This window comes from Phyllopteryx taeniolatus, chromosome 2, assembly GCF_024500385.1.
Source record: "Phyllopteryx taeniolatus isolate TA_2022b chromosome 2, UOR_Ptae_1.2, whole genome shotgun sequence".
NCBI classification, from domain to species: domain Eukaryota; kingdom Metazoa; phylum Chordata; class Actinopteri; order Syngnathiformes; family Syngnathidae; genus Phyllopteryx; species Phyllopteryx taeniolatus.
In genome coordinates this window covers 3,750,809-3,775,950 of record NC_084503.1, presented here as the reverse complement: position 1 = coordinate 3,775,950, position 25,142 = coordinate 3,750,809, and the positions used below count along the sequence as shown (strand labels likewise).

Sequence of the window (25,142 nt, the reverse complement as noted above, 5' to 3'; positions counted from 1 at the left end):
GCATCAGAGAGCAAACTCTTCAGAGAGCAGCAGTCTCACAGTGGAGGATTCCAAAAAAAGATTGTTACTCTTTTCATCGAAGAAACTGAAAAACATTTCTTTTCAATAACGTAGGTCATGAGCCAGTACGTTACATTCATTCAGCTTTTATTGTGTGTGTGTGTGGATGTGTCACTCAAGAAAATGCATTTACTGTGACCATTGGCAACACATCACCCCCACAAACCAAATAAACGTTGCGTAGAATATTAAAAATAGGCTTTTTGATAAGACTCGGGAGAGTGAATGCAAGCAGTTGGTGCACATCCTCGCGGTACTCGCCTGGCATGCAAATGACAGTGTTTACAATGTTTTTGCGGCTCTGTGAACTGGGATGCTTTTGACTATTTTGTCATCTTTATGTTTTTTTTTTTGGTTTTTTTTAAAGAGGGGGAAGAAAATCATTTTATCAAAACAAGATGAATAGACTACTGAGAGACAGCAGACTTCTGCCAAGGCTTAAACACTCGTGATGTCACGTCTTGAAATCAAAGAGATATGACCGAGTAGGTAATTACTTGCTGTCCGCGGCTCCGCAGAAGCACATTGACTCTCCCCAGTTGCACTGGCCCCGCCCCCAGACTCGCACACCTTCACGACCTTGTAGACAGTTGGAACTGATTGTATGTACAGTTGAAACCAGATGTTTACATAAGCTATATAAATTGACATCCTTTTTATTTTCCTTCACTTTCTGACATGAAACCAGACTAAACGTTTCCTGTTTTAGTTCAATTAGGATAACCAAAATTATTTCTTTTTGCTAAATGCCAGAATAATAAGACCATTTTTTGGGGGGGGCACATACAATTCATTAGTATTTCACCTTTAAACTGTATGACTTGACTCAAACCTTTTGGATATCCTTCCACAAGCTTCTCACAATTGTTGGGAGGAATTTTAGACCCGTTCCTCCCAACAGAACTGGCGTAAGTGAGCCAAGTTTGTAGGCCGCCTTGCTCGCACGTCTTTTCAAACACATTCACATACCTTCACCACCTTGTAGACAATCGAAACCTTTGTACAGTGGCTGTAATCCCAATTCACGTAACACAACTGCAGGGTGGCAACTCTCTACAGTACTACACGAGCTGGATGTTTTGTTTCGTTATTTGGCGTGCTTATAGATCGACCACCGCACACACAAACATAAGGAGGCAGATTTAACCTCTGTCGATGAAAACATATTGTCCTTGACGGCGGTAACTCACCGTCTTGAAATCCCGGAAGGGCACGAATTGCACGATGTCCCTGAGGACCGGCTCGCCCTTCGGTGAGCGCAAGACACCGTCATCGCCGTCTAAAATCTGCATGTCTGTGAAGTCTGCGTTGCCGACCCCAACAATTATTATGGAGAGAGGCTGGGAGGAGGCCCGCACGATGGCTTCGCGCGTGTCCGCCATATCTGTCACCACGCCATCAGTGAGGATGAGCAGGATGTGGTATCGCTGTTGGAAGATGGAGAGTGTTTTTGTAAGTGTTGTCGTCAGCCTCATTGCACTGCAGGATGTGGTCAACGGGTGGTATCATTAAAAGATTTAAAGAAGAATAAAAAGCAAAGAGACCAAAATCACCAACAATTCCTGATTTGTTCTCCAAAGAACAGATTGTGACCTGAATTATACAAAATGAGATTAACAAGCTGAACAATGCCAACATGCCAATAATATTATATGTCCCACAAATATTGCGTTAGTATGTGACTGCGGTCCAAGATAAGAGAACAATACTTGTGCATTTATAAAGCTCTTCTTTTCCGCTCCGCTTCATTACTGTGAAGAGTGAGTTAAACCACAGGCTGTTCACGCAAGGCACTCGGTGGGAGGCAACAATAACACAGGATGCATTACATTATACATTATATGCATGCGTAGCGAGACACTCACAGACGCGTCTTTAATGTTGCCGTCGCCAGCTGACAGCTTGGCTATCCTGTTAATGATGGGAGAAACATTGGTGGGGCCGTACAGCTGGATTTTAGGAAGGCAGTTCTGGTATGCCTCAACCACTCCTTGGATCTCTGCTCAAACACAACAACACCACCGTCAGCCAACAAAAAAGGAGACAGATGAAGATGTATTCTCGCAAAGACTTGAAAAGTGGATGCTTTGTGTTATGACAGAAGGGCAAAACACACAAGAGACCCAAACCCTCGAACTGCATATATATTTACTGATCAATGTGGAATCCATGAAAACGTGACTTGGTACTGGCTCTTCTGAGTCCAATCAGAAAACGGTTTACCAGTCGTTATATATTCAGTCTAGGCCTGTATTGCTTTGTAAACATTATTTACCGCCAGTCATTCTAGTTTAACACTCATATACAAATCCTGTACACTACACACAAAACGTTTGGGATATTGGCCTTTCAGTTGAAATTTCATGATGACTAAAATGCACTATAACCTTTACAGGTGAACCTAATTTGACCTTGGGATTTCTTTTGAATGCACATGGCCAACTGTACTGCACATCTTGTTTTTCCCTCAAGGAGCTGAATGGCAAAATTCAAAACAGTTTATTTTTGTTCAGATGTCCAATGACATCCACTTCTATGCCTTTCTGCGACTCTTCCGGTCTCTCCGTACCTACTGTGACACTCTAAGCTCAGTGGCTCAGTGGCCACACCCCTCTGAGAACATTCTGTTTGAAGCCGCCCAAATGGCGAGGAACTGGGAGGACAGCAAGTTGCCCAAAAAGTTGCCCGAAATATTGAACATTTGGAAAACGTTTCGAGAAGATCGAACTACATTCAACTGTAATAGTTACGGTGCACTCTAGGTTCATCTTGAAATTTCACCCGATCCCTAACTTTTTGTGGGTAGTGTATTTATGTATAAGCAGCATTTTCAGATAACTTCTGTTAATTATCACATGGTCATCATGAAAAATGGTGTCTACTGATTCATCTTGATGCGGATGCTTGAGAAGGGAGAGCTATAATCATCCATAATAACTCATTGTTCAGAATATGGTTGCTTGTGTGGAAGTAATTGTTTTGTTTTGTTTTTTAATCAATTGAGGCCAAACATAACTTGGCTGCAACCAGCAGAAGTGCTATGGATTGGAGCGTTATTTCCATAAAACTATTCAACCTTACCTTCACATTCATCATCTTCTGGATTGAAATTGATGGCGAAGTCATGAGATACCTGGACAGAAACACAGTAAATTGAAACTGACTGCATATTTCATTAACAATATTACAATCTTGTCCATTTAATAGCAATTGAAGCGAATGTTTGACTGAAATTCATCTTTTGAGCAGCTCGTTAGAATAATTAACAGTTATACGTGAAAAGACTGCTACCATTTTCATTTTTAAGTCTTTTTAAGACTTAAAAATGGCCTTTTTTTTTTTTTCCCCCGTCCGTATTCAAGTCATGCTAAGTTTTCACATGGACTATCATGTTATCCATTTTACAATAGCTGACTAGTTTACTCAGCCGCACAGTGACTAATGTGGCATATGTTGTGAAAATGTAAAGCTCTTGCCAGGCACCCACGGCAATCACGGCCTGTCACGTTTGCCCATGCCGTGCCTCCGCGTTGGCGCACGACCCTCGGGATTTGGTTGCTGGGAACACAGCGTCAACGTTGACTGAAGGAAAATGGCCGCGCTGCATTTGATCAAATTAGTAGGCTAGATGCTGTTTTACAGTACGTATACTCATTAAAGATATTTGTTTTTGTTTTTCTGTTTTGCTGACAGCCAAACCAAGTAACTCCTCTCCAGCTGGCTGCATATTTGTTGTTTAAATTATTCAATGTATGAATGAAAAATTCACATATAGAGAGATAGGAGAGAACGCTATTACAATGAATCATGCATATCTTCCTTCCGCCGCTATGGTCGTCTTCCGCTGCACACTGCATAGGTGTGACTAATACCATCAGTAATAAGGAGGTGTGACAAATGGCATCAGTAATGCACAAGTGCGACGAATGACATCAGTAATGGCCACTTGTTCAGGTGCTCCACAGTGATCTTTTATTGTGCGCCAGCTCCATTTGATCATCTACGGCAGTATCGTTAATGTAATTATTCTCACTTAAGCTTTTCCAATCAAAAGTTAATTACTGAACAGTACCAACTCATAATCATGCATTGCTGTTTTTTTTTTTTTTTACTCGCACATACAGTAAATAATAATACTAATACGAAATTAGATTTATTTAGCACCCGATGATAGGAGAAATGTCTTGAGGTGAATTTAAGCAAAGGTGGGTCGGGGGGGAAAAAAGAGTTGAAAATTCTATCAATTGTCCCTAAGAGTAAAAGGAACCTCCATTAACAATGATTTCTTATGTTGGCGCTGTTTGAAATTCTAATTACGAAGGACCTAACCCAATGAAAATGTAAGATGCAATCTGCTGTTGGTTACGCACATTCAGTGTGACCGTGAAAATGTTTTTTGATAAAAACTGTTTTATCTCGTTTAAACTTTCTCCTTTTCTCCGCTCCACTGGGATAACCCTGTTTTCCTCACAACGCGCCAACAAGTTTGCAACTTTGTTTTGCTGTGATCTTCCTGAGTCATGTCTGCACATGCGTAGTAAGAAGATGGAATAGTCCATTGCATAAGAAGGAAAGGGGGGGGGGCATTTGAAATAATCATGATATTTTTTTTTTTCATTTTTAAGCAGGGGAATTCAAATTAAAACAACAATAATTGCTTTAAATCGAAAACTATTAATCATGTTTTGTGGCCTAGAACATAAAAAATCAGTTTGTGTGTGCGCGTCTCTCGGGTTTGATGCTACTCCCCAAAGTTGCAAGCCATCACTGGAAGCTTGCGGTTGCCAAAGTCCAATTATGAGTTCTTGAATGTAATGAATGGAAATTGAACATCACCACCAAGGGCTCTATTATTTGAGCCCGACACATTATTTTCTCAGAACCAGTTGATAGTCCAAGGTAAGGGTTTAATGAATATAAACAACAACATAATCAGTTTTCAATGCGCGATTGGGATCGCATGACGAATTGTGTTGTCAATTTCTTTTTTTCATGGAAATCATCATGTGCATGTGCATTTCCAGGTTATTTGAAAAGGGACCTGAATATAGAGTGTGCATAATGTCGTCTGAAGTGAAGGTCAATTGAATGCAGATGGACAAAGACTCACCTCATAATTTGGAGGGATTCTGGCCCCAAACCCCAAGGCTGAAAATCTTTTGTCACTGGAAAAAAAAATGTAATCTATCAGGCACAAATAGTGTGTAGTGGAATTTGCGCAAGTTTTTGACAGTAATCTCAACCATATTCATAGTTTATCCATCTGTTCACATCTCCAAGGTCACACCCTTCTGCTTGTTTGCATTTCATAAATGTTAAGAGCCTGAATTACAATTAGAAATGTTCTCCCACGTTCCCCGCAGGCAGCAGCTGCACCGTGTCTGCTCAGAGACCAGCTCACAGTCTTTATCCTCTCTACTTTCCCTTGGGTGCACGCGTTAGATGATCTCGATAATAATGTAACATTGGGAGCTCATGGTCAGGCCGCACATGTATCAATGGCAAGATGAAGACTTAAGTCTAGCCAGATGAGCTGAAGTGATGTCTCAATGGATATACTGTGTTATAGGTTGTGGCAGCCATCGGTGCACACATTGTCATTGCTTTATGTGGCCATCGCAGAGCTTGCAGACTATAACTAACCTCAGGAGAACTTTCACAAATAAATACTTTCCAAATAAGTGACCAGTCAGGCAAACCACACAGAGAACCAGGCAAGCATGCAACGACAGATACAGCACACGCGTCCGAACCCGGCTGAACTGTTGCGCAGTGTGCGTGCTTCTGCAACTAGTTTACATGAGTGGTTTTGCTACAATTCAAGATTCGAATCACAGGTGAACAACAAACAACAAAAATATATTTCCAGGTATGAAGCGAGATCTACACAGAACAATCTGTACCAATACAGTATCTAGGGTATTGTGTTATACAATAATACTTAACTATATTTAGAGTTTCATATAAACTTGTGGCTAAAAAGCGAAGCGTGGAGAGCCTCTGCCACAAAAATGCACCAGTACAGTTCATGAATGGAGCCAACAGCCTCTTAAATAGCCAGACTTTTATTTCTCATCCTTTCCTCTCTTTGTATTGTTATAAAAGAGGTACAGCTGCCAGCGCAATCCACTTCTTCCTTGACAATGGTACTATGTTGTTTGTGGTTCAAAAAAATAATAATAATAATAAAAGCAATCAGCTTATGTAGTGTCTCAAAACGTTGTCCGATAAGAATACTATCGCAGTTTTTCCGTTGTAGCGAGTTGTTTTATGTGCAAGGGAAAATCGCAGAGGCGGCACGGTGGAAGACTGGTTAGAGCGTCAGCCTCACAGTTCTGAGGACCCGGGTTCAATCCCCGGCCCCGCCTGTGTGGAGTTTGCATGTTCTCCCCGTGCCTGCGTGGGTTTTCTCCGGGCACTGCGGTTTCCTCCCACATCCCAAAAACATGCATTGATTGGAGACTCTAAATTGCCCGTAGGTGTGACTGTGACTCTGAGTGCGAATGGTTGTTTGCTTCTATGTGCCCTGCGATTAGCTGGCAACCAGTTCAGGGTGTACCCCGCCTCCTGCCCGATGACAGCTGGGATGGGCTCCAGCACGCCCGCGACCCTAGTGAGGAGAAGCGGCTCAGAAAATGGATGGATGGATGAATGGAAAATCGCAGAGTGTACGGGTCTGAGTTACTGAATTTTTTTCCCGATTGCAAACCATTCTTGAGCAACGGTTGGGGGATCAGCGCCTTGCTCAAGAGCACCTCGAGTAGTCGTCAGAAAGCATAGTAGCATTTTGCCCCCAAACTAGTTGCCCTTTTATGTTGAATGTTACTTGGAAAAGAATTGTACAACCCCAATTCCAATGAAGTTGGGACGTTGTGTTGAACATAAATAAGAACAGAATACAATGATTTGCAAATCATGTTCAACCTATATTTAATTGAATACGCTACAAAGACATGTAATGTTCAAATTGATCAACTTTATCGTTTTAAGCAAATAATCATTAACTTGGAATTTTATGGCTGCAACACGTTCCAAAAAAGCTGCGACAGGGTCATGTTTACCACTGTGTTACATCACCTTTTCTTTTAACAACATTTGGGAACTGAGGACACTAATTGTTGAAGCTTTGTAGGTGGAATTCTTTCCCATTCTTGCTTGATGTACAGCTTGCGCTGTTCCACAGTCCGGGGTCCCCGTTGTCGTATTTTACGCTTCATAATGCGCCACACATTTTCAATGGGAGACAGGTCTGGACCGCAGGCAGGCCAGTCTAGTACCCGCACTCTTTTACTGTAACATGTGCAGAATGTGGTTTGGCATTGTCTTGCTGAAATAAGCAGGGGCGTCCATGAAAAATACGTTGCTTGGATGGCAGCATATGTTTCTCCAAAACCTGTATGTACCTTTCAGCATTAATGGTGCCTTCACAGATGTGGAAGTTACCCATGCCATTGGCACTAACACAGCCCCATACCATCACAGATGCTGGCTTTTGAACTTTGCATCCATAACATCTTTTCTTCTTTGGCCCGGAGGGCACGACGTCCACAATTTCCAAAAACAATTTGAAATGTGGACTCGTCGGACCACAGAACACTTTTCCACTTTGCATCAGTCCATTTTAGATGAGCTCGGGCCCAGAGAAGCAGAGGGCGTTTCTGGGTGTTGTTGATAAATGGCTTTTGCTTTGCATAATAGACTTTCAGGTTGCACTTACGGATGTAGCGCCGAACTGTATTTACTGACATTGGTTTTCTGAAGTGTTGCTGAGCCCATGCGGTGATATCCTTTACACATTGATGTCGGTTTTTGATGCAGTGCCGCCTGACAGATCGAAGGTCACGGGCATTCAATGTTGGTTTTCGGCCTTGCCGCTTACATGCAGTGATTTCTCCAGATTCTCTGAACCGTTTGATCCCTAGATTCCTTGCAATTGTACGTTGAGGAACATTGTCCTTAAACTGTTGGACTATTTTCTCACGCACTTGTTCCCAAAGAGGTGAACCTCGCCCCAGCTTTAAATATCTTGTCTTTGTATTCAATTAAATATAGGTTGAACATGATTTGCAAATCATTGTATTCTGTTTTTATTTATGTTTAAGACAACATCTCAACTTCATTGGGATTGGGGTTGTAATTTGTTTTCATTATTATTGATTGACTACCCGTTTCCAAGCTGTTACTATCCAATCTTTCGAGGACTGATTTGTGATGCAGGTCTAACATAACATATAATACAATTCATCAACAGTGTCCAGTTTATAGCCAAACTGGCAAAGAAGGAGTTGCGCAAATGCACAGTTTGCCACCGTGTCCTCGGGAGAACAGTTTCATTTGTCACCATCACACAACCACCGCAGATTTTGAGCGATGGAAAAGAAAGGCTGTTGTAAAAGTCTGACTAAACTGACTCGTGAAGCAGATTCTTTTTTTCCTACTGTTTTTGGTTCGGTTGGTTGGTCTTGTTTTTGTTTCACAGTAAATGCACTTCACAACCCAGCTTCAGTTCCAAAGTGCCTGAAAGGTTGATAAGAGAATATATTTTCCTCAAAATGCATTTTTTTATATTCGGGCACCTTGTTTTTTGTAGTGTTGTACTGGTTATGTCTCAGTTTTACTTAAATCATTGTCCGTCCATTCATTTTCTACAGCAGGTTCGTGGGTGAGCTGCAACCTTTTACTTCAGACGAGAGGGTTAGAACCCTGGGCTGGTTGCCAGCCAATTGCCGGGCAAATATAGCCGAGCAACCAATTCACACTCACATATGTAACCTAATATGCACGTTTTTTTGTGCTGTGGGAGTAAGCCGAATGCCTGGAGAAAACCATCGCAAGCACGAGGAGAGCATGCAAATTGCGCACAGGAGAGTCTTAAACTGAGATTTGAATAAATAAAAGTTTTATAATGACAAGAATCCGGGCCCTGAAACCAATTATCATAAATGTAATGCACGTCAATGGAAATGTTCATTTTGAAAGACATCCAAATCAAACTTCGACTATCTTGGAACAGATTGTGGTCCTACTTCAGCAGTTCCCCTTTAATATGTTCCTCCCAAAAGGACAAAAATGATGCAGATGTGTGGCTTGTTTCACAACTCTACACCTTGAAAGTAACTGATAACAACAACAACCTGCAGGTTTTACTAAGACACCATTGAAAGAATGCTGATTTGTTTGCTGCAATGAATCTGTTCTAAGGGGGGGGGGGGGGGGGGGGGGGGGGGGCTGTGCAGCCTGTTCCTATTCAGTACAGCATATGCTCATCCAAATGCGAGCACAATGTTGCAAACAAATAGGATTCATTATCCAGCCATGTGGGGATGTCATTGCTCACATTAACCTTCAAAATCTGTGCATGTTGTATATGAAACACACAAATAAATTCCATGATACCATATAGGGTTTTGCGGTGATGTGCGCAGTGGTCTCTTTTTTGTTTTTTTGTTTCTTTCATTCCACTTTGTCAGCATGTGGAGCATAATAGCACTCAGGAAGGTAAATGAGCCTCTGCCCACACAGACAAAAGCATGTCATGTTAGCTCCATCACGCACTCCTCTGCAAGGACTCTAAAAACCCACATCACCTCTATTCACTAAAGGCTAAAAGGTTTGCTTGCCCACGTTTTGTACCTCACTATTTCAGTTTTGCAGGGAAGGGCTGCTTACGTTTTTCGCTCCCAGACCCGTTGGCGCGGAAGATGCTCTCGCGTTTTCATGTAAACACACACGCAAATGAAACTAAATGACAAATATTCACTTGTCTCCAGCGTTATCTCTGCGATGCTATAATTAGCCAGACAGTCCTCCCCTGATATTCAATAGGGGGATCTGCATAAATCAGGAGCCAGTGTTAATCCTCATCGGGCTTAGTTTCAGCAGATGAGGGAGGTCTTGCTTGTGTGTTCATATTTGTTCTTACTTGAATATGCATCTACCATCTGCCTATTCAACATGGAGTTCAAACATGTCAAACGGAAGCCAAAACAAAAAGCAAAACCTCCCAAAGTGTACTTCCTCCATGATTCACAATGTGAATCCACTCCCTGATGTGGTTGTGTTACTTCATGTTATTGTACTGCAAGTGCGTGTGTGGTTCAGGGTAATGAGCCTACGCAAGCAAAGCGGATGAGCGCTAACTGCAACAGATGTGGAGAAAAAAGCCTTCTCACACAGTCATCCACATGAAGAAGCACACGGAGCCACACCGGCGCGCTACATGCAAAACAGTAATGCTCCGTGTAAATAGCGAAACGTGTGGATGGGAACAAACCCATTCCCATTTTTTTTGCACAATATTGACACAACAACGTTTTCTTTTTTTCTCAGCGTCAAGGTTGGAGACCAACAATACTTTCTTTGGAACAGGGGTGCGAAAAGGGGTTTCATCTTTCTTCTCCACATGCATGTGCGTCTCAATAAATTAGAGTAGGGCGGAAAACCTTTTTATTCATTTGAGTAGTTCAATTCAAAAAGTAAAACTCATATATTACTTGGATTCAGAAGAAGTGTATATAACAGTATATATGCTGTTAAATTACTGTTATTTACTGTTATTGTTCAATGACGAATTTAACTGTTAATTTACCTGAAAGGGATAAATGTTGAACAGTATTTTACAATGATTACAAAATACTGTTGCAAATTCAGTGTTTATTAAAAGCTGCCCTCTCTCATCTGATTGAATGTGTTATTTCATTCAGCTGGCAAGAATTAAAAGCTTCCATTTTCAATGACTGCAAACGTAATGGACGCACTCCACTATGGGAACTATTCACGGATTTTATATATTTGACAATAACACAGTTTATCGATCTGCCCTCTATAATAAACACAATGCCTTTTGTAGGACAATAAATATATGATGGGAATTAACTTTACAAAACAAAATACACTTGTTTCCACGATACATGAGTTATGCTAGAATAAATCACGAAATGTCAGGGACATCATTTCAAAGAAAGTACTAATAAAATGGGATTTAAATGTCAATGGTTGATCTAAAGGTCAAAATGACAAATTTCTCATATATTTTCTCAAAATGGAATGTTCCCAATCCAAATGGAAACACGCGATCGGGTACTATAAGCAGCGTGTCCAGAATATTGTAACACCTCAAAACAATAAGACTAACACATGGTTAAGTGACTCACTGATGAGACCAGAGCACAGTGCTGTATTTGTGTGCCACTTATCAGCAGCGGGTGAACAATTCCACGGAACCAAAAAGAGCCAGCTAGACACCCAACGAGCCATTGGGCGACTGAGAAGCAACACTTGTGTGCAACAATTGGATTGGATTAAATGGAAAGAAATGCACAAATCAAAGCCGCTGGCTAAAGCGTCTGGTATCTTGCGTTGTCGTTTACGCATGTCACAGTGAAAAAGGTTGAACAAATGATTGTTTTCCTCTCGCCTTCACTGGGGTGACTCTGAACGAAAAGATGAGTCAAATCAGTAAGACAATGGAATAGTCCACTGCATGAGAAGAAAAGGGAGTGGTCCAAACAATTATGACAAGTTAAGCATTTTCATGTTTTTAAGCATTTGAATTAAGACTAAAACAATAATAAGTGCTTTAAGTATAAGAAAACCTTATTCATCCATTTTTATGAGAGGATTTAAACATTTTCAGTCAGCACGTATTCAGATTGCATTATCATTGGCCATCTTTTTGGTCACAATCATTTTTGCAGCAATTATTGGAACATCTAAACATCAATCATTACAGCAGCAACAGTGATTGGTCCTGATCTTTTTACTTAGTGCGTGGATAAGTTTATCAATACAAGGATTGAAAAAGCATGACTTTTTAAATATTGTTATTATTGTAATCTGTTGTTTTAAAGTTGTTGTCTTTCAGGCCATAAATGTATTAACCTTCAAATTCTGCCCTTTTGGTGAAAAGAAATAATACAGAGGAGCGTTTACATTGCAAAAATTCAGAGACAATTATTATTGTATTGTATAACAATTACTTCCAAGTGACCCTCCAACTCTTTTTGAGCCAACATACGTTTTTTTTTTTGGATTAGAAAACTCTCACAGCTCACTACCAAAAAAGAATGTCACCAAAAAAATTGTGCAAAATTGGGGCCTGCTTAGTTGAACACAAAACTATTGGTGTGGTATACATCAACTATAACATTGGTGAACAAACATGCATTATTTGTAGTAAATAAAAAAAATGTGAAATAATAAATGAGCTTCCATGTTGCTTTCTCAGACTGCGCGCCAGACAAAAGCGTGACGAACCTGTCGTAGTCCTGGCAGATCTCGCCCACAGCTATCAGAGCCTTCAGGTACTCGTTAGGCTGGTAGGGGTTGATGTAGTGTAAAGAGCAGCTGTTCCTGGGGTCTCCGTTGGAGGCTGTGAAGTCAATGGCGACCTGGCGGCGAAGAGGAGTACGGCGGCGATTTGAAAAACACGGGGTCGACATCACATTTGTTTATCTCGAGAAACGATCATGTCAGGTCGTGTCCGCGATCCGTAAATAAGAGGAATAAATTACGTGATGTGAGTTGTCGGTCTTTATACGCCCACACAGATTGAGCACAAAGCCCCCTCCGTTCGAATTCTGACAAACTATGTACCGCGGCGGTGGTCAGCATTAATATTCATTGCTTCAGGAGTCCAACTGATGATGGAAAAGCGGGCACGAGAGGGGGCCCGCCAAAGGGCGCCAGTTGACGGAGGCTCAACTGAATTCGCGATGCTGCCTACAGTAACAACTCGAACTGTGCACAGGGAGGGAAAACACGAAAGTTGAACAATTCTGACTTGAAAGTTTTAAAAGAAAGCACATTGTGTGCGGAGCAAGCCTGCGGTTAATTCAATCCAATGAAAATCTCAGTGACAGAGAGGTGAGAAAACAGCTTTATTTACCGTAAAGTGAATCTGGCATCCTCCCATGATGTAATCCAAGAAGGAGTAAACTCTATGGAGCTACGGGAAAAGAATATTTCTTTTAGGGAACAAAACAGACGTGAGGTGGCGATGTTTGAGTGGGTGTTAAGGCCATCTGGTTAAGGCAAGCAACCATATTCAATGTCGTAGTTTCTTTTCAATAAAAAGTTTATTTGAGTGAAATTGGAAGTACGATGTGAAATGCGGCGGTGCCATCAGATACGAGTTCAATTTGTTCCGTGACCACATTATGAATGCCACTCATAGCAGCCATTCCAGGGGCGGCCCGACGTTGTGGCCGAGGCCAACCCAAACAGAAAGTCGGCCACCCCCGGCGGCGGGCGCGACCACACCCGCTGGTGTGCCCAGTCTAGTGTTTTTCAACAAGGTAAAATTCGATCCGTAACCCCAGCCCACCATGACAAAAAATTTCGGCCACGCCATGAAAAAAAATATCTGGCTGCGCCCCTGTGTCAATCAAATTGCAGCAGGGCAAGCCCTGCCCCGAAGTGGGATTCATAATAATGCGTCTCGGCTCCTAATGGTAGCACTATAATTAGTCGTGCTTCGCAGAGGATAAAGAATATATGACTGTGAGTATTGTTCTATTGTCAGTCTACACGTGTTGCTGCGTTGTTGTTGTTGTTTTTAAAAAAATTGTTGACTTTTTGCCAAAGTTCTTGTGAAATGTGTTTGAACCGAATTCACAGCTCAAATCTCAAGTTGGCGCTCGCGAGTCAAAGCAAAAAAATAAAATAAAATCGGCCCAACGGCGGAACATATGTCGGAAAACTCATTTGTATCTCAAGGCACCACCGTACCTTAGAGGGAATCATGAGCGCTAAAGAGCAGGTGTGCCTAATTTTGTGGCCGGTGAAGCTTGAATCGTACCTTGACATCATTTAAGATGACAACACCTGAGTTTTTATAGTTCCTTTTCTTCTGTTTGTACTTGGGATTCACACAATCCCACGTCACCTGAAATGTATAAAAAAAGCATCATAACATGGCTAATATGCTTTCACCACTTTTTGAGGCAGTTGTTTGGTCTGCGGGGGGTCTCGGCCGTGAGATGCGAACGTATAATGATGTGACATAACTGTCTCTCGTCCGCCTCTGCTTCACTGACCTTATTTCCGCTGGAGATTTTCTGCATTTCTCTGAAAGTAGCGTAGAACTCTCCAATGAAGTCGTGCTTCCCTCTGGAGTCGTAATCCCACACTAGGCACTGTGCAACATAGACACACGCAAAACACTGTTTTCTTTTCTTTGTGTTAGTAGGAACCGCGTTACCATACAATATTTACCAATCATCTTGTCTTCTCCTTCTCACAACATTTGTCACACTGGCAAAATCTCATCTCCCGTTACAAAGACAAACACAGTCAATATTAACGTCTATCCGTCCATCTTCTAGACTTCTCATCCTCACTAGAGTCAACCAATCGACCAAAAGATTTGTTTACTTGGTTTGAACCACTGCCGCACTAGACTTAGAGTCATATAAGAAGGTATTAGGGATGTTTTAATTTAAAAAAAATGGAATTAAATTAAATTGAGACAATTTGGATAAGCTCTTTTTTTTTTTTTTTTTCTTAGTGCCTTGCCAAGGTACAAGATCGGGACTTGATATCGGCATATACTCAAAATCAAGTGACTCGGAGTGAAAACAATGACACCCACAAAAGATAACTGCAATAATAAACCCGTTAAATCCATACCACTCTGCATTAGGGGTAGAACTGATTCATCGACTGGTCGACTTGTCGTTTAACCCTTGAAGTCAACTAATTGCTATTCACTTGTTTTTAGCATCTCGTCTTCCAACTGGCCAATTTACAGAGGACCTTTGACCCGTCCGTCTGCTGCAGTCGCCAGATGATAACGCTCTGTGGAGCAACGAAATGTCTCGTGAACAAGGCGACACGGTCCTCAAATGTCCGCGCGGGTCGGAGAGTAAAAAAACAAGATGGTTGAGGAAGAGCGTAGTAGTTAGGCTAGCTAACTTCGGCTATTCCGATCGCCACTAGTCTTAAAAGATTCATACCAGCGCTCCCTCGGGACTGGCGACCTCTGTCTTGTTTGAATATATAGTACCACCACCGGTAGTTATTTTTCATTTTCTCGCATTTATGATTCCAGCTGAGTCAAAGCAAGAAAACAAATTGTGATTTTTTTTTTTGTTTGTTTTTGTTTTGGGGAGGGAGGGAGGGTCATTTACCTTAAGCCTCCTCTCCTCATCACAGCTGCACAGCGATATAAGAGACACTTTGAAAGGCTCCCAAACAGGATTGAGGTTGTTCTTTATAACCTGTTTGAGGAGGAATACAACCAATTCAGCAAAGTAATTGTCCGGGGGGGGATGATATGCTATCATAACATAAGGATGATAGCTTTACCTCAGTTCTGTGAACAAGCTGCTCCGTTTCATCATCGTTGATACGATATATTTCCAAAAAGGGGTCAGACTTGCTGAAAAGGTCCTGTTGAAGCAGAGAAAGCAGACGACTAAAATGACTGGCCCTCCCTCTTGCTCTGAAGTGTACAAAACGCAATTTTAAGATTAAGATTGCCCATTCATTTTCATTCATCATTTTGCTGCAAACTAAAACATTCTTTTCCGAAATTCATCACGAGGCTGAGACAACATTAGCAGTGTAAAATAATGACGGGTTATTTCAACAATCATCTCCGTGGCGTTTGCAAGTAAATATCACAAGAAGGCTTGTTGAGGTTGATTTATGGTCGCTGATTGCGGAGGCGGATGCAATTGTGTCTGTGATTAAAGGTCAGCGAGAAGCAGCAGAAACATTCAGTGCGCCGCGAGGTGCCTCCACCTTCGGAGAAGCGATGCTAAATGATCATCCATGTGGTTGTTTTAACACGCGAGCTTTCACCTCGCGCCATTCGCTTAGATATTGCCGATGACACACCCGGCCACAGATCATTGTCTCCAGCCAAAACATTTCAACGTATTGCAACTTGTAGCTTGCGTATTTTGCATTTGGGTTGCTTACTCACTGTGAAAAACGAGAAAACAAGAGAATTTACCTTTCAGTACTTTCTAAAATAGCCCCCAAATTGCTAACACTTCACTGACATCAGCAGGGTGGGTAAATATGATTTTTTATTTTATTTTTTTCTACATTGCCTGTATGTGAGCGCGTGCGCATGCGTGTGCTCTTGTATTCCAAATGAGACAGTTAAGGCTGCATTTCCCGCCACATTAGTCCGATATATCTCCTGAGGGACAAGAGCACGAGGAGCTGCAGCATCCCGTCTTTGTTGTCATGGCGACGGGCAGCCGGCGGCATCAGCAACAGCGCGGCCCGATCGGACGAGTGCAAATGTAATCTCGGGCTAATTACAACTAGCTGAATGAATGATCAGCTGGCACAAGTCATTATGTGTAAATAGGATATTTCATCATTAATTCTTATGCGCAGTTCAGTGTAATCGTGCGATGGTGTGTGCGTGTGTGTGTGTGTGTGTGTTTGGCAACAGGTTGAAGTGATTTCACACACATGACGAAAAACAACAAATCATCAGTTGTTATCCAGTTGAGCCAATGTTGAGGGGGGGAAAAAACAACAACAACAATACAATTGATCATTCTTGACGGAAGTCAATTCAGGTTTGTCACGTAATTGGACAGGAGCTAAAATGTCTTATGGCTTTCATTTGCCTTTTCCAAAGTGTTTCTATTGACTCTTTCCCAGATGGATTTTTAACAAACACGATTAAACATGTCAGTTTATTCCTAATCCACCAGGGAACCGATTCAGTATAGTGATAGACGGATTGATCCAGGAAAACTTTGCAATAATAAAATGGGTTATTGAAACAAAATATCAATATCCTGTATTTACTCATTTATCTACAACCCCAATTCCAATGAAGTTGGGACGTTGTGTTAAACATAAATTAAAAACAGAATACAATGATTTGCAAATCATGTTCAACCTATATTTAATTGAATACACTACAAAGATATTTCATGTTGAAACTAATGAACTTGATTGTTTTTAGCAAATAATCATTAACTTGGAATTTTATGGTTGCAACACGTTCCAAAAAAGCTGGGACAGTTGGCAAAAGAGACTGCGAAAGTTGAGGAATGCTCATTAAACACCTGTTTGGAACATCCCACAGGTGAACAGGCTCATTGGGAACAGGTGGGTGCCATGATTGGGTAGGAAAGGAGCTTCCCTCAATTGCTCAGTCATTCACAAGCAAAGATGGGGCAAGGTTCACCGCTTTGTGAACAAGTATGTGAGAAAATAGTCAAAACAGTTTAAGGACAATGTTCCTCAACGTACAATTGCAAGGAATTTAGGGATTTCATCATCTACGGTCCATAATATCATCAAAAGGTTCAGAGAATCTGGAGAAAACACTGCATGTAAGATGCAAGGCCGAAAACCAACATTGAATGCCCGTGACCTTCGATCCCTCAGGCGGTACTCCAGCAAAAACCGACATCAACGTGTAAAGGATATCAGCACATGGGCTCAAGAACACTTCAGAAAACCAATGTCAGTAAATACCGTTCGGCGCTACATCCGTAAGTGCGACTGCAAACTCTACTATGCAAAGCAAAAGCCATTTATCAACAACACTCAGAAACGTCGCCGGTTTCTCTGGGCCCGAGCTCATCTAAGCTGGACTGATGCAAAGTGAAAAAGTGTTCTGTGGTCCGACGAGTCCACATTTCAAATTGTTTTTGGAAATTGTGGGCGTCGTGTCCTCCGGGCCAAAGAGGAAAAGAACCAATCCGGACTGTTATGGACGCAGCATTAATGCTGAAAGGTACATACAGGTTTTTGAGAAACATATGCTGCCATCCAAGCAACGTCTTTTTCATAGACAGTACAGTAATGTATGGTTTTATGAAGAATTAAATAGTTTTTTGCCACATTTTGTGCTTCAGTTCAATGGAGAATGTGTTGCTCCTTCTGGTGCAGTATAAAACAGACACACGCATATACATGGAGTCGGTCAATAAGTAAGTCGCAGTAATATTAGACGTTCTTCAAAGAGGATAAAAAATATACGGCTGTAGGCGAAGTTGAGGCAAAGTTATGTGCTTGTTTTAAATATACATGTAATTCTCTTTGTATTATGTTTAGTTTGACACAGTAGATTTGAACTGGGAGTGGCATCCATTACACAGCTTGAAGCTGCTTTTTTTTTGAAGAATGCCAAATTGCTGCTTGTTGTGTGCTGTGTTGTTTTATTTATTTTTTTACTGATGATGTTGTTTTTCTTGTTGTTGATTAACTTAATTTGTTAATCTATTTTTTTTTTCTTTGCAGAGTTAAACATTTGTTTTCTTGGATGGGCTAAAAAAGAAACTGTTTGATGTCTTTTTTTTGTCTTATTGTCTTATTTATGAAATAGACCTTTTTGTGTGTCTGTCCCCAACGACAACATTGTGTTAATTTGCAGTCTGAGCTCGATATTTAGCATAACAATTTCATGGCATCTAATTATTATTTGTTTCCGAGCTGACACCTTTCAAAACCCAATATTTGTTTTGTGTCGAGCAAATTGGCAATTTCTTTGAAATACCTGCAGAAATTAAGTTTGACTAGGATAAGTTTATATCAAGTAAATATCACATGCAGGAGAGGTGGCGCTTCAGGAGGATTTCTAATCAAGGTCCTCAATCATTGGCCTCATATAAGTGTCAGCTCAATCACAGGGGTGGTTGTAAATTGTGTAATTTAAAAAAAAAAAAAAAAAAAAAAATGAAATGTACACTGTGCTGGATTTCCCCCCCCCCCCCCCCAGTACCAGTGAGACGTTCAGAGCCTAGCGCACCGACGCTCCTTCGGAGAACATGAAGCACTTTCACGGCATCGCAGTTAAATTGGATATAAGCTTCTGCTGCCTTTTTGATTGAAATATGCCCACAGCCAAGAAAAAAAAAGAAGAAGAAGAAATCTGACAATGTGATGAAGAACAGCTCAGCTCAGCATTAGCCATCCCTCACGTGCAATCAAGTGTGATATAATGTGTTGCCGTGATCAGTACAGTGGTGCCTTGAGATACAAGTGGCCCGACTTACACGTTTTCCAAGATACAAGCCGTCATTTGGCTGACTTTTTTTGCTTTAACTTGTGCGGAAAAACTTTGAGATATGAGCGCTATATGGTGGTAGTGAACTCAACTCAACTCACTTGGCAGTTAGTGAACGATCCTTCAAAAAGGAGGCTTCGCGCTATGTAATGCCACTCCCAGTTGAAGTTTACTGTCAAATTAAATTCTTAAAAAAGAGAATGAAAAGTTGCGTATTTCAAACAACCACATAGCTTTGCCGTAATCAAGTATGTTTACCTTAATACTGACAAACGACACAAAACGCCATAGACGGGCTAACGAATAGCATCTTCTCGTGGTGTCATAACCCTTCAAGCAACGGGCGTTTGAACACAAACGGTGGAGCAACACACGTAGACAAGCAATAGAACAATACTTACAGGCGTATGGTCTTTATCCTTTGCGAGAATGACACATATTACTGCGTCTGAGTCAGTTGTGAAAAGATGTATTATACTGCCCCGAGTTGCTAAAGGCGCACACACCAGAAAGCGCAACACAAAGTTCATTAAATTTAATCAAAAAAATGTGTCAAAACCTGTTCTTTACATTCTCTTTAATAATGTCCTTATTCTATGTTTTTATAGTACAATATTTTAGAGTGCTATTTTCCTTGTTAAAAAAAAAAAACTATCGAAATCTTTGTGGGGTTTTAAATGCATTAATGGTGTATATTCATTCATTTCAATGAGATACAGCTCTTCTCCGGAATCGCACAAGATTGTTGAATGATAAGTGTACCGAATGTGTTAATATAAAATAAATAATATGTTGAAGATATCCCAAAAAAAACGTGCGCTCCTATCACCTTATCGTCAAGTTTCTTGGCACAGAAGGACAGCTCCACATAGCCATTGTTACCGGAAATTTCCTCCGCATGCACCTGAGAAGAGATAAGATTTTATTCTCGAATATTTCAAGTTCACAACCTTCAGCATTTATGGAAAAAAAAAAATCCACGTGCTCTTTGCTTGCCGAGTAAACGTGATGCTAAAAAAAAATCAAAGGGGATGATTATGTGAATGCAGACAAGCCCCCTGGAAAATGAAGCAAATACAATTGGAGTCACTTATACACATTTTTCTTTAGTCCACATAACACAAGGTTAAAAAAAAAAAAAAATCATCATAATAACATTATACATACAGGCTCAAATATAAACATACACTAATATTTGCTTAAATCCAAGATTCACCTGGACCAGATGAAAAAAAATAAAATTCCCAGTTTGAGGATGTCCATGTTTGACAAACGTTAGTGAGGGGCCTGACTTTGGTCCGAGACTGGCGGGGACTCGAGGGATTAGTGAAGTGAGGCTAAATGCAAATCTCGCTAGCACTTTTAATTACTCAAACAAATTCTTCTTCAAAACCATCAAAAGTGGAGATGAATTATGATCTACTTTGGGGTTGCAACTGAAGGCTGCAATCGCATACCATAGTATTTTAAAACAAAACAAAAATGCATTCAAATGTGTGTCGTTTTAAGACTGAGAAGAGATGTAGACATCTATTTTTATTTATTTTTTGCCATTACTCTTCATTTTGCAATCACTTTTGCTCACTTTGCTCTCGTTTCATCAATCCCAGAGTGAGTGTAGCTGTAGCGATATGCAGCATTCCTGACAAAGTTACAAATTTAAAGGACTTACCGTGATGGTGGATTTGCCAGCATATTTTCCATACTTTAGAAGTAGAGGCTTCACCATCTTCTTTTGGGCCACAATCTGCACAAAAAAAAAGCACAGAACGATTGGCTCACTTGCACATTAAACAACACCGGTGATTTACTGTATGTGACTTGCCAGTGATAAGATTTGTGTGTAAATCCACGCGTACCTGACCGAGCGTGCACTCCACCCCGCCCAAGAAGTCATCGTCACGCGTCCCGATGCTGTGAGTGCCGTGGATGTCGTACACTTCGAATCGTAGTTTCTGGACCTCTTCAAAGTAGTAATCCAACGAGAAAACCTTCGCGAAGACGGGGTGCAAGTTGCTCTTGATCACTTCTGTCCTGTCCAACTGAGAGAATAATTTAAAAAAAAAGAAAAAAAAAACTCAATTTAACTTTTGCACACTCGTGACATTTCATTTTCATCAATCACGGCCGAATCGATGTCAGAAGAGGGGAGTCGGCCTTTGGTTGAGCAAAGGGTCACAACTTTGCAATTATGTTCTCCCAAAAAAAGAGAGATGGAATCAAACGAATGTGCTATTATTGAGCACGACCATTCTCTTATCACGCTCTGTCAAGAGGAAGATATGAGCAAAGATTGGAGGATTGTGACATTTACTCCGAGCCCACAGATGACGTCCGTGTCTGCCTTTGACCGCCTGACGAGAAAGCGGAGCTCTCTCAGGCCCCATCTGCTCATCTTGTAACATTTCTGCTCTCCCAAACATGCATAAATATTTCCAAACTGTCCAGCATGTTGAAGGTCAAATCATCAGTCGGTGTCATGTATGCTATACAAAACGCTAAAGAAAACAACGAACGAACGAAGAGGAAAATGTATGATAAATAATTAATACATAATACAAGATAATGTAATATAACCATTGCATTGATTTACTGGTTAGTCAATTATTCAATGAAATGAATGGAAATGCCATGAATGCACTCTATAATATTGTACTTTATAAAAACATACAGTAATGACATGATTAAATAGAATTAGACAGATTTTTGTCACATTGGCCACCTGGGGGCAGTATAAGACGGATATGCTGTACATGGACCTCTATATAGTAGTGACGTCCCACTTCTTCTGTTTGTCTCAGCTCCTTGCAGAGGATAAAGAACAGATGACTGAGTACTGTTATATTGAATGTCTAAATGTGTTTCTGCACCACTTGTGCTCAAATATCACTTGCTTAAAGGGTAATATATGCGTTTTCCATTATGTGTTAGCATTAGCATAACGCTAGCAGACTAAAGGCTAAGCTATGCGTTTGCTGTAAACCCACAACATGTAATTGTCCTTGTTTTAATTTGACAATAAACTTCGATTGGGAGTGGCATTAAGCAGCTTGAGGACTCTTTGAAAGAAGTCGGAGCGAAACAAATCGGCCGAATGGCAGCTCGTATCTCGAAAAACTTGTAAGTCGGGTCACTCGTATTTTAGGCAGTGTGAATGTTAGTCTAAATGTGCATTTGAGCGTGGGCCAGGAGTGCTATGGAAAATTGACGGACCGATGGATTGTGATGGAGTGGGCCAGCGAAGCATTTGGTTGCGTTTTTTTTGACCTAATCATATCCTCTATAAGTGTGGCACAAATGACCCGTTCCTTAACCGCTACAAACAAACAGATCCTGTCCAAAGACATACCCGGACCCCCACTGTCTCTTACGACCTGACCCAATCTTTCGCCCACAACGAATCATTTTTAAATGCAACCAGTGGATGCACCTGTTTTGTCCACAAACTCAAGAAACACTACCTAACCCGCAATGTCTCGTCATGATTTTCTTCCTCACCGTCCTCCTCCTCACTTTGTGCCATCTGGATGGACAGATTTGGGATGAGTTAGATGAGTTTGTTTGTTGAGGACACTTAATCCAGGCAACAGAGGATGGCTCGTGCCAGAGAATGGGATGTTGTTGCAGGTATGAAGCCTCCACTACAGACGCATCCCTGCCGTGGGTTCCTTTTAATCAGTTTTGCTCAGAGAGTTTTTATCTTGCTAGTTTGACCACCAGGCACTTTTGTATCAACATCTGGTTTTTGAACACATTCATTAGCACGGACACATGAGGAAGATTATTTACATGCACGCATCGGCAGGTGGGCAACAAATCAAATGAAGTATTCATTTGGAAGGGAATCAAAGGAAAAGTGAGTGGTTTAAGAAAAAAAATAATGGCGGTGGCGATAGATCCAGTGGATACGAAACTTTTTATATCCACTGTAGATATTCTGGTGTGTTCACGCCACAGTGAACTCAGGTCAGTCATTCCATCTGACAGCCGTGTCTCAAATTACAGCCAGAAAAATCCATAACTGTCCCCAATGCTCCCTGCCAAGTGCCCCCCCCCCCCCCCCCCCACCACCACTGCGAAAAATAGTATTTAAACATTCCACATTCATATACAGTGAGGGAACGTTACAGATATGACATCCAATTTACCTTCAACATTTTTATTATTTTTTTAATGCCACGTTATAGGAATGATGAAATTGTAATTGAATAACCTCATTGTTTTTGGAATTTGCCCAAGATTTAGCAGGGAAATGACAGATTTGCCTCCTACGCTCCGATTTAGGCTGGGAGCAGTCCAAGAAAATAAACGTTCAAGCTGGAGCGCCACTCGAGCACACTGTACATTAACAAGTCAATTTATCCAAAAGAACACGCAAAGTAAGAAATGTATTTGCCAGACTGCTGCTGTTCGTGATGTGAGTTGATTTCACTGCCACCCTAAAGCGCTCGTATCTCAAATTATTGCTCGCGTGTCAAAGCAAAAAATTGGCCAAACGATGGCTTGTATCTCGAAAACTTCATAAGTCAGGTCACTCATACCTCAAGGCACCACTGTAAACTATGCAATTATGATTTGTAATACTATATTGCTAAAAGTATTGACTCAGATATGAATTTAAGTGACATCCCATTCCTAATCCATAGGGTTTAATATGACGTCGGTACACGCGCTGAAATTATAATAATTTAAACTGTTGCGGGAAGGCTTTCAATAAGGTTTAGGAGTTAGTTTACTGGAATTTATGACCATTTTTCCAGAAGCGCATTTGTGAGGTTACACACTGATGTTGGACGAGAAGGCCGGGCTCTCAGTCTCTGCCCTAATTTCTCCAAAAGTGTTCTATAGGGTTGAGGTCAGGATTGTGGTGGCCAGCCAAGTTCATCCACATCACAATCTCTCATCTGTGCCTTTAAGGACCTTGATTTGTGCACTGATGCACAGTCATGTTGAAGCAGGAAGGGGTCGTCTCCAAACTGTTCCCACAAAGTTGGAAATGTCTCTGAGGGAGGGCTCACTGTCCCGAGAAAAACGAAAAATCCCCAAATAAAAATACAAAATGAAAAATTCTCTCACCTCTGTCCACTGTCCGTTGGTCTGCACCATGAGGATCACGCAGGGGTCCGACTTATTCAGAGTGTCACGGTCCAGTAGAGCTTTACAAGACACCCGCAGCTCTACTTTGGAGACGCAGGTCGCCGGGCCACCGAGGCTGGTGGCGGGGGAGGTGGCCTCCTGAATGTCATTCATCCTGGCCCGTGGACGAAAGGAGCAGTCGAGCAGTAGTAAGCGATGATGTGCTCTGTAACTGGGAGGGATGAGAACAGGAAGTGGTTAGGCAAAGGATGCTGACAGGAGACAAGCGAGCAGAAATTCCCATTTGGTCCCACGGGGCACTTTAGTGGAGGATATTATTTTACCTCTGATGAGGAATGGTTTGAAGTGGGCTTTTAGAGACTCTAGATTACATTCTTGGACAGATCGAGTCCTAGAGCTACAGTCAGTATATGTACAGTATATATTAGGGGTGGGACTTTAACACATGAATTGTGATGAATTAATTGAAAACAAATTCATTACTTAAAACATTAACGCACTTTAATCACATTTTGTGGTCCAAACAAAGTGGAATCTTTTTCATTGCACAATTTCCTGGTACACTGTTTGATGCACATGTCAGAGCTCAGTTATCAAAATGGAGGAACTGAGTGGAACAGCGTTCCTAAGACTGATTGGAGGCAAATTTCTCTCCTTTTTTTTTTTTTAAATACCCGATAGACGCCTTGATAAGAATAGTTTTGTGCAAATTTTGCAAAAAGGAGTTTTCATACCACTGAAGCATTTTAACCCTCCGACATGTTATCCAACTTTTCAGCTGCCACGCAGAAACAATTTGAAGGCAAAACTGTTAAAAAAAAAAAAGTGTCCTAAAATGGCACTTTAACTTTAGGTCTGTTTAATTTTGGCTAGGGATATTTTCTATTAGTTTTTCTTTCTGGACTCGGCTCACTTGATGATGTAACTCATGATGTTGGCAGCAGAATGAACGACAAAACCATTTTGTCTGGCAATCAACAGAAAAATGCATCCAACC

General features: G+C 41.2%; 1 protein-coding gene across 2 annotated transcripts in view; it reads right to left on the bottom strand.

The window, feature by feature from the left end:
* The window catches only part of LOC133468419 (large ribosomal subunit protein eL13), a 40,324-nt gene that overhangs the window by 5,477 nt on the left and 9,705 nt on the right, over nt 1-25,142 (bottom strand). The window contains exons 5-18 of one of the 2 annotated variants that reach the window (XM_061754342.1): nt 24,125-24,299; nt 20,908-21,090; nt 20,721-20,795; nt 19,878-19,952; nt 15,367-15,450; nt 15,189-15,278; nt 14,097-14,195; nt 13,859-13,945; nt 12,947-13,006; nt 12,316-12,449; nt 5,171-5,225; nt 3,142-3,193; nt 1,926-2,059; nt 1,251-1,487 (exon numbers count right to left, since the gene is read on the bottom strand). In XM_061754342.1, the coding sequence (XP_061610326.1) occupies nt 1,251-1,487; nt 1,926-2,059; nt 3,142-3,193; nt 5,171-5,225; nt 12,316-12,449; nt 12,947-13,006; nt 13,859-13,945; nt 14,097-14,195; nt 15,189-15,278; nt 15,367-15,450; nt 19,878-19,952; nt 20,721-20,795; nt 20,908-21,090; nt 24,125-24,299 (1,540 nt within the window). Of the gene's footprint in view, nt 1-1,250; nt 1,488-1,925; nt 2,060-3,141; nt 3,194-5,170; nt 5,226-12,315; nt 12,450-12,946; nt 13,007-13,858; nt 13,946-14,096; nt 14,196-15,188; nt 15,279-15,366; nt 15,451-19,877; nt 19,953-20,720; nt 20,796-20,907; nt 21,091-24,124; nt 24,357-25,142 lie in introns of both variants that reach the window. The other variant, XM_061754306.1, reaches the window with a different exon arrangement.